This window comes from Gopherus evgoodei, chromosome 2 (genome assembly GCF_007399415.2).
Source record: "Gopherus evgoodei ecotype Sinaloan lineage chromosome 2, rGopEvg1_v1.p, whole genome shotgun sequence".
NCBI lineage: Eukaryota > Metazoa > Chordata > Testudines > Testudinidae > Gopherus > Gopherus evgoodei.
In genome coordinates, this window is record NC_044323.1 from 226466021 (window position 1) to 226478480 (window position 12460).

Here is a 12460-nt window from a genome sequence, read left to right on the forward strand (position 1 = left end):
GAAAAAAAAGAATTACTTAGTTAAAGCTCATCACCCTGAATGAAGACAACAGAAAAGAAAACATAAAAATTATCCAAATACAATAGATGCTGCATTAAAATGGAGGAGGTATTTTAAAAGTCCTGAAGATTAAAATAAAAGAAAACCCATAATATATATTTATGTATTAAGAAAACTAAAACCATAAGAATAATGACTAGTTCAACAAGTACACTGTTAAGACACAACAACATTGCATTTCTCATATAAAAGTAAAACCGACCCCTCCCCTTTTTTATGTATGAAAAGATAAGTGTTCTTTAGTTGTTATGGTGATTACTTATCTGATGTATAATACAGGAAATATTCTATATATGCAGACAACCTCACCCATTCTTATATTCTCTTTTGTCAACTGCATGAATATTTTCACCAGGAATTTTAGAGTTGTATTAGCACTTTGTCATCTTCTTCTACCAACTGGTCTACAATTTCACTTGATGAATCTCATGTTATACCAATATGGAACAGACTGCCTAGGGAAGTTGCGGAAGCTCCTTCACTGCAGGTTTTCAAGAAGAGGTTGGATAGCCATCTGTCTTGGATGGTTTAAACACAACAAATCCTGTTCCTTGGCTGGGGACTAGATTAGAGATGACCCTTACGGTTCCTTCTAATGCTATAGAGTTCTAGAATATCACAGGTTGCGGATTCACAAATAATTCTCTGATACATCAGCAGCAGACTGGGAAACTCTTTTACCAGTCACTTTACATAAGGAAGGTGAGTGGAGGTAAGAGAGGTGGCTGACAATTTAAAAAATGCCCTCCATATTTTAATATTCCTGCAAGCACTAACAAAATAATCTTGAAACACACAATATACAAGTAATTACACTTGTCAGCAATTTACATCCAAGGAGGAAAAATACTGTAGTGGCACTTTGAGAAGCAAGAAGCTATGAGAGAAGAGATTCACAGAGAAGCAGAAGTAGAGCAAGAAACTCCAGATTATGACGTATGAGAGTCAGGAAAGTCTGTTTGGTATGGTTTATAAGATTTCCTTATAAAAAGACAAACCAGGAGAGATGTTTTGACACAAGAGTAAAAGGATTGGTTTTCATCATACATATTATCTCCCTTTTTCTGTGGTGCAGATATCAGTCGCTACATTGGGTATGTCTACACAGCAAAAAAACCATCTGCAGTATGGGAAGGTCCCAGAGCTCAGGCTCCAGTCTGAGGCCAGAAACCTACACAGCAATGAAACAAGCCTGCCACCCCAGCCCTGTGAGCCTGAATCAGCTGGCATGGGCCAGCTGCAGCTTTTTCTTGGCTGTGTAGACATACCCATTGTCTCCAGGAATATAAAGTATGTTTCCTTATTGGAAATCCGGGCCGTATTATTGAATGATTCTTTTTCTAATTAGACATTTTAATTTACATAGGGTAGTTTTCAGATGTACTTGAATGAACTTATACAGGAAAATGATAGATGACAAAACACCCTGTCACCTGTGGGTATATGTTCTTCACAAAATGAACACTCTATATCTGACCTCTCAGACCTCTTCCTCAAAGGAAACCTGCACAACCCTTTTAAAAGATGAGCCTGGGAGCTTAAATTCATAACTTTGCTAGATGCTAAAAATCAGACTGAACAGAGACACTGAATTTCTGACTTATTACAACAATCTTTACTCCACTAACAACCCCAACCCCCAGCGGTATCCCCCCCTCTTCCTTTCCTCCCTATGAGTGGAGAGGTGTTAGCTGGCCACTTCAACTTGAATGGTCACTTGAAACGTTTGTTAACTATTTATGCTAAACAATCTGTTCAAACATTGGCTTGTGACACTCTGATTAAGTTTCCCAGACCTGAGCAACTCTCTGTAAGCTCAAAAGGTTGTCTCTCTCACCCACAGAAATTGGTCCAAGAAAAGATATTACCTCACCCACCTTGTCTATTTGTTACATAATTATTCACTTGAGCAATAGTCACAACAGGCCCTTCCCTCCAAAGGTCAAGCTTTTTATGGGAATTCAGAAGCTTTTCAGAAGTATCCTAACCTGACATTTGCAGGTTAGAATACTTCATGGTATTTGCTATGTGCTCAAACTTACTTGATATAAAGTAATATCAACTAACTGTCACTACTTGCAAAGATTTTTTTCCTCTCATCAATCTGAAAGATTTTTTTATGACCTCCAATAACACAGTTTACATGTTCATCTGAACTGTATCCCCTTGGCCTGTGTAGCTTCTAAGATCTTCCAAGCATTATCTGCACTTTGTGAAAACTGATCTTGTCCTATAGCTCTCACCAAGTCTCCTTTCAGAAGATGCTCAGAAGCCACCACCTGAGAATCTAGTAAACCAGCTTCAAAAAGATTGTAAGCAGTCTTTGTTTTCACACTTCCTGTGGTTCTCATCAAGGGAAATTTTGATTATTCTCTGAGGTTCAGAACCCCACCTGATTTCTCTTAGGTTCTCTTTTCATTCTTAAAAGTTCCACAAAATGTTTAATTTACAAAGTATACACAACCTGTCAAGTAAAAAGATGTCAAGTTCAAAAATTCAGTTATAAACAACTCACAAAAGGTTTCAGAGCTCAGAACAGTTAACAGCTGTCCACCTGTTGCCATCTTTGATCTATACCGTTTTACAAGCACCACAAATAGCATAACTGAAATTATTTGTACAGCAGCCAGACATACAGTATTCTGAATTCTTCTGTGAAAGTCAAAACCAATGACAAAACAAAATGAAGTCCCTAACTTTTCCACCCTCTTGGCCCAGTTGCACAACTCTACAGTGTGCTATAATGTGTTGGAGATTATAGCAGTGAGCAAACATTTACCCTGATATGCATGAGAAACAGATTTACACAGTGACCAAGGAAATCGCTGATTGAGTCAGTTCTGTGCATGATCAATGCTATGTTTTCATATATAGCTCTGATTTTAATAGACCCAACAGGATACACAGGTGCAATTACACACGTTTCTCCTGAAATAATAACTGGGGTTCTGGATACAGTGTCGTCACATCTGTCTCAGAAAAAAGATTCAGTTTTAATTACCACCAACACAAACTCTTGCTACCAGTTTTCCAGTTCTTCAAAACTTTAGTGTCACTTGATATCAGTACAGTTATAGGCGAGAATTCTAGCCAACCAGCGTTTTTATTGGGAGTAAGAATGATCTTTTACTGAACTTACAGTAGAACCTCAGAGTTATGAACACCTTGGGAATGGAAGTTGTTCATAACTCTGAACAAAACCTTACGGTTTTTCTTTCAAAAGTTTACAACTGAACATTGACTTAATACAGCTTTGAAACTTTAATATGCAGAAGAAAAGTGCTGCTTTTAACCATCTTAATTTAAATGAAACAAGCACAGAAAGTTTCCTTACCTTGTCAAATCATTTATTTTTTCTTAAACTTTCCCCTTTTTTAGTAGTTTACATTTAACACAGTACTGGTACTGCGTTTGCTTTTTTTTTGGTCTCTGCTGCTGCCTGATTAAATACTTCCAGTTCCAAATGAGGGGTGTGGTTGACTGGTCAGTTCGTAACTCTGGTATTCATCACTGAGATTCTACTGTATTCAAAGTGTACATAGAAATAGGTTAATTCTTCCTCTAAAGAGAAATACTTTCATGTGTCTCAATATATTCTAATGTTTAAAAATCAGTCACCGTCAAGGTAAGGATTGGTAAAGACAAGCAGAACAAATACACTGAATCCAAAGGAACATTTGTTATGTTTTGGAAATTATTTCTGCTTTCATTTAAACAAGAAACTCTTTACCAAACTTTAAAGCCTGTCATGTTATTACTCTGAAATCTACTCTATTCAGTCTTTTTGTGGGTCTTTGACTTTCTCAAAGAAGTAATTTCTGATCCAGTGTCAGATTTAGGCAAAAGCAGCTAGCCTCACAGCAACAAAGTAAATGCCAAAAGTTGCAATGTTTGCTTACTATGGAGAGGCTGCAATTACCAAAGTTCCAGTCAGCTGACCTCTTTTTATCCTTATTGCTACTATTTTTGAATCTTTTCTTCAATTTATGAGAATTTTTAATCTTCCATTTATGTATTTTGTCACACCAAGAAATGACAATATAGATGTCCCCTGAACTATTTATCTATCTTAGGGGTCCTCTTAAGGACATGGGACAAAAATGTAAGGCATACATTCAGACAAGGCCAGGGGAATGAAGTTTGGTGGACAAAATTTGAAATTCAGATACATTTTATCATCACATTTTATCATCACTTACTCCACTGTAATTTAAAATCTCATCCTATTTACTGTTAAAATCTTTCCTTCACTGCCAGAATTGCAATGTATTCGTTTATTTTTAAAGCTATATTCAGCAGACCATGAACTGGTGATTAATCAGCATTTTTATTATCTATCCAAGATCTTCCCCCAATTTCTAAAGTATGTCCAAGATCTTTCCATTTCTTCAAAAACCTCACTAACAAGAGAGATCTGCTACACCTACTTGCTAGTGATATTTGACTATATACTTTTGGAGTAGTAATTTTGATCTCTAGCAATTAAAAATCTAAACGTAATTTAAAATTCAGGAGACATAAGGACAACTCTTGCTTATCCGTGGTTTGTTTTTAAAAATAGTTCTCCAGCTTTACGATCCTGAGGAAAATCCCAGTGGAAGCCATCAGCAGTTCTTTCACAATATTTTCAAATTAATTATTTGTATTAGATGGGGGAAACATCCTCACAATAATTGGAAAATGTTTCTCTCCTCAAAAAGTTTGGCTTTCCAGGATATTTTGAGATTGTTGAAAAAGGAGAAACATGTCACTGGAAAAAGTAGATTAAAGTTAAGATGGTTGAAATTAAAAAAAAATATTAGCACATTCCATAGATTTGCACTGAAAACAATAAAGAAAATATTTGTTGCCTTAGTGATTGGGATAATTTTCTGTAATTTATAACAAGTTTTAGAAAGAAGGGTATATTTTTAATTTATTTACATCAGAACAGCAGGAATTTACATTTTGAATAAGAAATAGTTTGTATTGTTCTCTTAGCATTTATCAGCATTTTCCTCAGCTGGTTTTATATGGAATCAAATTCCAGTTTTACATAACAGATAGACAAAGTATATGGAAGACTTCACTAAGTTTCATATTGACATAAAGGCATACAAAAATGTATGCATTTGAGTTTATTAGGTTACATTTACCAGTGACATCAGATCAAATTATTGATCAAGTACATCTCTTGGTAATGACGACACAGGACATGACTTTAGAAGCTTGTTCACCAGTACACTTGCTGCACTTCAGACTTCTGGCTTCAGAAAATGCCTGCTCAACCAGATATTAGAGTCCTATATATTGTTTCATGCTTTCATTCAGCATTTACAAGCCTTTACTTTAGAAATACTCCCATTAAGAACACTCCCATACTTTGTAATTTTTTTTATTGAAACGCTTTACTAAAATGGATGCCAAACCATTCCTGCAAGCATTTAGAAAAAAGAGTGAAAGTGATGAAATTAGATTGCCTTGAAATGCATAGCTAGCTAACTTGGGTGACAGCTGGCATAGCACACTTGTCTAAACTGAAAAGACTTCTATTAATCCAGCAGCTCTTGTAATTTCTGTAAAACAAAAACAGACCTCACACTTTAAAGATTAAGCTATCAGAAGAAACTCCCTACATTTAAGTTTATGTGAATGTGAGATGAACCCACATATAAGTTATATGAGTAATCAGCAATGTTCAAAATAAGCACTGTTCATGAGTTTCAGATTCAGGTGTTTAAAATTGCACTAAGATTACAGTGATGTGATTTGTCCTGGCATAAAAAATTCTGCAAGAATAATCTCCTCAGATGTGTTAATTGGTACACAATATTTAAAAGAATACTATTGAAGTTCCATCCATTTTATTCATGTGTCTTGGATGAATATTGAGGTTTCAGAAAGTCAGCAAAAGGCAAACAGAACTAGTTAGACTTTAGTTTAGTTTTTAGTTTTCTTACTATAAGATTGGACCTATGTACTAGTCATAATACTAATAGCATTAAGTTAACTTTTGATTTTTGTATTTTCTTTCCCTATAGATTATGTCCCACTGACAATTAAGATTAAAATCCTTTACATCACCTTTACATCAAGGTGTTAAAGACTTGAGAAGGCAGAGAATAGTTGATCCAGACAAACAAAAGGTCAGTAGGTTTTAATGCTGCAGTAAGGCCACTCTGGCATTTAGTTCAGTAGCAAGTACTGAGACTGTCCAAAAGGTACTAGTCATGTCACAGAAATGTGCTTCACGCTTCTCTGTTCTTAGCAACTCATTATCCCAATGAAGCTACGACTATGGCCCTTAAGGGGACTCAGGAGTAATGCAGTGATAGAGGGCACAGGGGAAATGGAAATGGTACAGGTGATGCAGAAAAAGCTTCAGTATTGAATGGGAGAACTGGTGAGCCAAGAATAAAGATGGCAGCAATAGTTTATAATGCCCACAATACAAATAATTAAATGCCTGAGGGAAAAGGAAGATTGTTAAAAAGCTTTTTGCAGTCATACCTAACAGCTTTTTCCAAGACTTGATGAGAGACTTTGCTAAAGATGTAACCTCTTCATCTGTGCTTTGCTTGCGTATTGCATTCACTGACATTCCAATTCTTGTGGACTGCAACAGAAAAAGATACACATTACAATTTGTGAAAGACATTTAACAGATACAAAGAGCTAAGCTGCATTTTGACAATGCCAGGTAAAAATCTAAGCATTCAGTCAGTTGTATCCTTATGAAGCTGACTAAAATTACTTTAAGTTGCAAATCTTTACTGAACTGATTTTCATAAGACATCCTTCACATTTATACTGATAAGATAAAACATTAATAAACTTCTATTGATAGGAGCATGTAATAAAAAAAAGGTTCACTTAGAACAAAATACATGTTTTATGATTTAAGTGGGAAGGGTCGTTCAATGCATTAGACAGAGGTCCATTCTAAAAAAGGACAATAGAAATTGCATCACTCGATGTTATCCTATAGGATGACCTTTTTCTCTTTTCTTTTTTTTTTTTTTTTTTTTAAACAGACATATTACCTTCAAACCTCCTTTGGGGCAATGTTAGTGTATTAGAAGTCTGCTCTCTTAGCACAGGATCCTATAATATTTCCTATAATATTATTATTCACAAGACTGGTAAAGGCAGAGTACAAGAGATGGGACAAGATGATATATCTATAAACAGAAAGAAATCCACCTTTTCTATGAGGCTGCCTAATAACTGCTGTTCTCATTTTAGTGAGCCAAGAAACTTCTCAGGAACAAGTAATTTAAGAAACGTACATTTAAAAATGTCAATAATGTCCCCAAAGTTATCAGCAGGTAAGTATGTCCAGTGGTCTGCGATGGGATGGGATCTGAGTTACTACAGAGAATTCTTTCCTGGGTGCTGGCTGAGTCTTGCCCACATGCTCAGGGTTTAACTGATTGCCACATTTGGGGTCAGGAAGGAATTTTCCTCCAGGGCAGACTGGAAGAGGCCCAGGAGGTTTTTCGCCTTCCTCTGCAGCATGGGGCACGGGTCACTTGCTGGAGGATTCTCTGCAGCTTGAGGTCTTCAAACCACAATTTGAGGACTTCAATAACTCAGACATAGGTTAGGGGGTTTTTATAGAAGTGGATGGGCAAGATTCTGCGGCCTGCACTGTTCAGGAGGTCAGACTAGATGATCATAATGGTCTCTTCTGACCTTAAAGTCTATGAGTCTAACAGCATATTGTAGCTGCCAACAGATAATTCTCAGTTTTCCATTTTGACTGGAAAGTTGTTTTTAAAAGGCCATGTTTATTGTCTGTTTCCTAGCCCTCAAAGACAGCTTAAAAACTACTGCTCAAATTTCCCAGCCTGAAAAGAGGAAAGTTAAAAAATTCTGTGAGTGTGTGTGTTTGCAATGAAAGCTATTATGCAACCTAAATTACAGCAATGGCTTGCCAAAACTTTAAAATATCAAAATGATTTATAGATGTTTGCATAGTGTTCGAAATTTTGAATTTCATAATTATGATCAGTTTAGTTTGGTGGGATTTTCACAAGCACTTCAGTGACTTCAAAGAACAAATCCCATTTACTTCCATGAGATGTGCTCCTAATTTACTTAGATTCCCTAGACCAGTTGCTTTCAACCCGTGGTCTGCGGACCACAGGGGGTCTGCAGACTATGTCTAAGGGTCTGTGAAAGGTGACTAATGAAAATAAAGATTCATGCCCCAGAAAAGGCATTCGATTTTTCTGATCAACCAAAAGTATGTCAATACCCCCACCTACAGGTCAAAGCCTAGAAGTGTTGTCATTAAACTGGGCATATGTGGTAGTGTCCTTTCTCACGCTGCATTAAATGCCGTGCTAAGGACATGCAACATATATAGCTGAATTCTTTTCAGTCACTTTTCAGTCTAAGACTTCTCTGGTAAGGGTCTATGGACCACACATCAAATTTCCAAAGGGGTCCACACCTCCATTTGAAATTTTTTAGGGGTCTGCAAATAAAAAAGGACTGAAAAGTACTGCCTTAGAAAATCCCACCCTTCGGCAAATAGCTCGGAGAAAAGCTAAAATATTGATGGAAAGGATCCTAAAACATGACTAGCAAGAATTTTATTAACATTCTATCCTTTTTGTCTTATATATTGTATACATGATAAACTCATTTACTACTTTGAGGATACCTGCCTGTTAGTAGCAGCAATTGAAACTCCAAGTGCAACTGCCACCAACAGTGTTCGGAAGAGATTCTTCTACAATCCATTCCTTTTATAACTTAGCAGGTGGGGTATAATCTCAATTTAGCACAATAATTTGTTATTTCTTACTTTAATATACTCCCAAGTAATTCAGGGGTCTATCCATGTAGAGGAATATTTTTCCAATTTCCCCTCTTCCTCCTGCTCCAAAACTGAAACATCTGCCAAAAAAAATTTAATACAGTTTTCTAACTTGATTTCAGATTACTTTCTGCTAAAAAAATGAATGAATAAATAAATAAATAGCAATCTTGCTTATATAACACTAGTCTGTCTTTATTGCCAAATTTTAACAAAGGTTGAGTTACTCTTATTTCAAGTCATTTAAGCCATTAATGAAATGTGTATTTCTCATATTGCTTTTAATAGGCTCACTTTTTTTGCATTCCTTTTTGTATTTTTGTCAAAGAAAAGAGACCTTCAAACATCTTAGGATCTAGCTGCTATTCTATTTAACTCTGTAATGGCCTGGTATTACTATTTTTCTTCTTTAAAGAGAAAATTAAGAGGGTTTTTTTAATTTATATTGGCAGTGTAACACATTTGTTCCTCTAACCCATGCCCTCCACCCAATCAAAATCCCAGTATCACATTTTTGTGAGCAATGAGGAATATGACAACTTCTCAAGTTTCTAACTAAGCAGGTGATTCTTGCAAGGTTTTAGTAAAGGAAATCCATCAAATAACCTCAGGCCTCAGAATTAGGAAATCTCAGATTTTAAAAAAAATGTGTGATTATTAAATTTTAGACTAAATGAGATGAGAGGCGTGTGTGGCAGAGAAATGTGTTGGTCAAAATGTAGCATGATATGGCTTATACAGAACAGTGATGAAAATCTTAACCTATCTGGCTTGTTTCCTCAAAGTCTTAACAAATTAAGCACTTTATTACTTAACCAATGAAGTAAACTATCCACCATGCCCTTTTACAAAGCTATTCCAATCTTATATCTCTTTTGGGGGGGGAAGAAAAAATGTGGTAAGGAGGAGTTTCTTTTACAGATCCCATAACTGTCTCAGGACACTGCTACAAGCATCAGGCAAGATAGGAGAGGCGGAAAACATTGGACAGGTAGCTGCTCCCTCTTAGGGAAGGATGGCACTATCAGCTCAGAGAGCAAAGAACACAACGTTATTTTGTTTGGTGGGTTTTTCCAATATCTTAACCTTATATGTAAAAAAAATCTTACATAAGAAAAATCCATGATTAAGTCAAACCTGGAACGTTAGCTTAATATAAAGTTACAAGCAACAACAAACTGAGAATTATGAACTATGTTTTGGCACAACAGACTGGCATTTTTGGTCTTAAAGTATGGCATTTTCTTCTTTGATAATTTAAGCCAATGTACAGCAATAGCGAGGTAAAGAAGATAGGTTAGCAATGTACGTATCAGGTATGAAATCTATATTTCTTTGGAACTATGAACTGGAATCCCAGTCATCAATTTGTTTCATCAATTTTGATGCAGTTAAAACAAAGACCATGCTTAATCCACATAGACCTTGAAGGTCTCATGCAATAAGAGTGGAATTTGTCCTGCTGTTTTTAGTCAAAGTTTCTCCATCCCACTTCAGGCTTTCATTCATGGCCATGTAGCTAAATTGGTGCACAGCGCCGCCATCTTCCCACCTCCTAGATGGCTGGACTTTGGCAGTAGAGGAATTTATACATAGTTTGTAAAGCACTTTTGGATCCTTCATAGACTTCCATAGCTAATAAAATTCTTTGCATTTAGTATGTTAAGTGGCAAATATAATTTTTTTTTAAAAATGGATGGTATTTTTCCTGCAATGTTTAACTCAACCACATTGGATACACGTAGTCTTTTCTCTGGAAGAGTAACAATATAATTTATAAGTGTACTCCACAAAATATACAGGACGTACAATGTGGCAAGGCTAGCACTGCCACTGAAACCTTAAAATTAATCAGAAAATGCAAATATTATCTGTGCAGCCTTAATGTTAAAGTGTCATTTGGAAAGACTGCATTTTACACACAACGTCTCTAATTTAAGTTGTCACAGCGGTAGTGTGCATTGTAATGTCACAAAGGAGAAAGGCCTTCATTAGACTCTGGTAAAAATCTTAGCTGCCTATTGAGTTTTTCACAATTATCATACATACAATTATTTTAGCCCAAGAGCTTACTCACTGCTGAGTAACATGCAAGTTTCATAGTCCATCTGCTTTTAATCATACAAATAAAGTGTGGAAATTCTTCTAACAGAGTGGGAAAAAACCATTCAGCTTCATAACTCAGACATAGCTAGAAGAGTTTCCTTTAAACTTGCAACCACCAAAAATTCATTTTTTGGCTGAAACTAGATTATCGAAAAACATTCTATTAAAGTTATAAGCAAGTAAAAACAGAGCTTGATTTGAACCTATCCTCGAACCTTAATTATAGCTCTTGCTACCAAGAGTTAAATTCTTAAATACAATACCATTACTTTCAAAGTGTTGTTTCCTCATGGGACAATGCTAAGAACTTTGCAGATTCTGGAAAATTTCATCATCATAGATTTCCACTCCCCTCAATGCAAGATTACTTGTTGCCCAATTAAAGCCTAGTTTTCAATTAAAGGCATACCTGGACATAGGTAAAGTTCAAAAAGAGAGCTAGATTGTGCACCACTCTCAGCTCACCAGATGCAAGGAGGAGCAAGGGAATATTAGGCTCCCCTATGCTTACCTGCATAGCTGTATAAGACCTACCCTATTCACCAACTTAGATACAAGGAAAGCAGGAAGGCGCTGCATACCCAACATATCCCCCAGTGAACAGGTGGACGGGGCAGAGCAGAACTCTGGCGCCACTCACTCATGATCTGATCAGTGGAGTTGACTAGATCCAAGAGGGAGAGAGCATGCTAGACCTGTAAAGGGTTGTAATAGGTTTCTCTCCCTCAGTGCAAGAGCACAGCAGATTTGTGCCTCTAATATACGTCTCTGAGACACCCTACTAATAGACCCATATATAAAACAGAAAAGTTTTAAAAGCATCTGCAAGGGCTTGCTCCTGGACAAGAGCTAATCTAAAAGAATTGCCATAAATTGGTGTGGAGGAAAAGACTGGTTATTTACTGCACAGTAACCGTGATTCTTTGAGATGGCTTGTCTGTGTGTATTCCAGTTACAGTGGTGCATGCAAACTGACAGAAAGACTCAGTCTAGGTAAATGGACAATATATTTTGTTTTATTATTTGCAAAGCAGCATAGGTGTACAGTACTTGACAGGCAAAGAGGCAGTTCCCTACCCCAAAGATTTTGTAATCTAAATGAAACCTTTTCCACTGTACTCCGATGCAAGGAACAGAGAATATTCTGGTGAACCTCAGATCTGCATTTAATAATCTTTTATTTTTGCCATTTAAAAGCTCATATTTAAAATATATCAGCAATGTAAAAAGTTTACCTGTAACAACTCAAGGGTCATAGGTATATTCTTAAGCTCCTTTAGCAAATCCAGTGCCCCAGCCTGTAAAACATGCATAAAAGTATTATTCAAAATATATTTTATTTCCTACACGGTTAACCTTTAGAACATGTAGCAGAAAATAAGTGATATCTCTTTATAACCCCACAGTATATGTTTTAGTTCTGTGAAAGGTTTCAGACTGATAACTCTGGAGACTTAAATACTATTTATCCATGGAACAAGCTTAGCA

The 12460-nt window shown here is 36.2% G+C and overlaps 1 protein-coding gene across 2 annotated transcripts in view; it reads right to left on the reverse strand.

Annotated features, from left to right (window-relative positions):
- Positions 1-12460, reverse strand: part of TCEA1 (transcription elongation factor A1) — a 57916-nt gene that overhangs the window by 27407 nt on the left and 18049 nt on the right. Inside the window, exons 2-3 of one of the 2 annotated variants that reach the window (XM_030553087.1) lie at positions 12208-12270; positions 6550-6655 (exon numbers count right to left, since the gene is read on the reverse strand). In XM_030553087.1, the coding sequence (XP_030408947.1) occupies positions 6550-6655; positions 12208-12270 (169 nt within the window). Of the gene's footprint in view, positions 1-6549; positions 6656-8854; positions 8926-12207; positions 12271-12460 lie in introns of those variants that run through there. The other variant, XM_030553088.1, reaches the window with a different exon arrangement.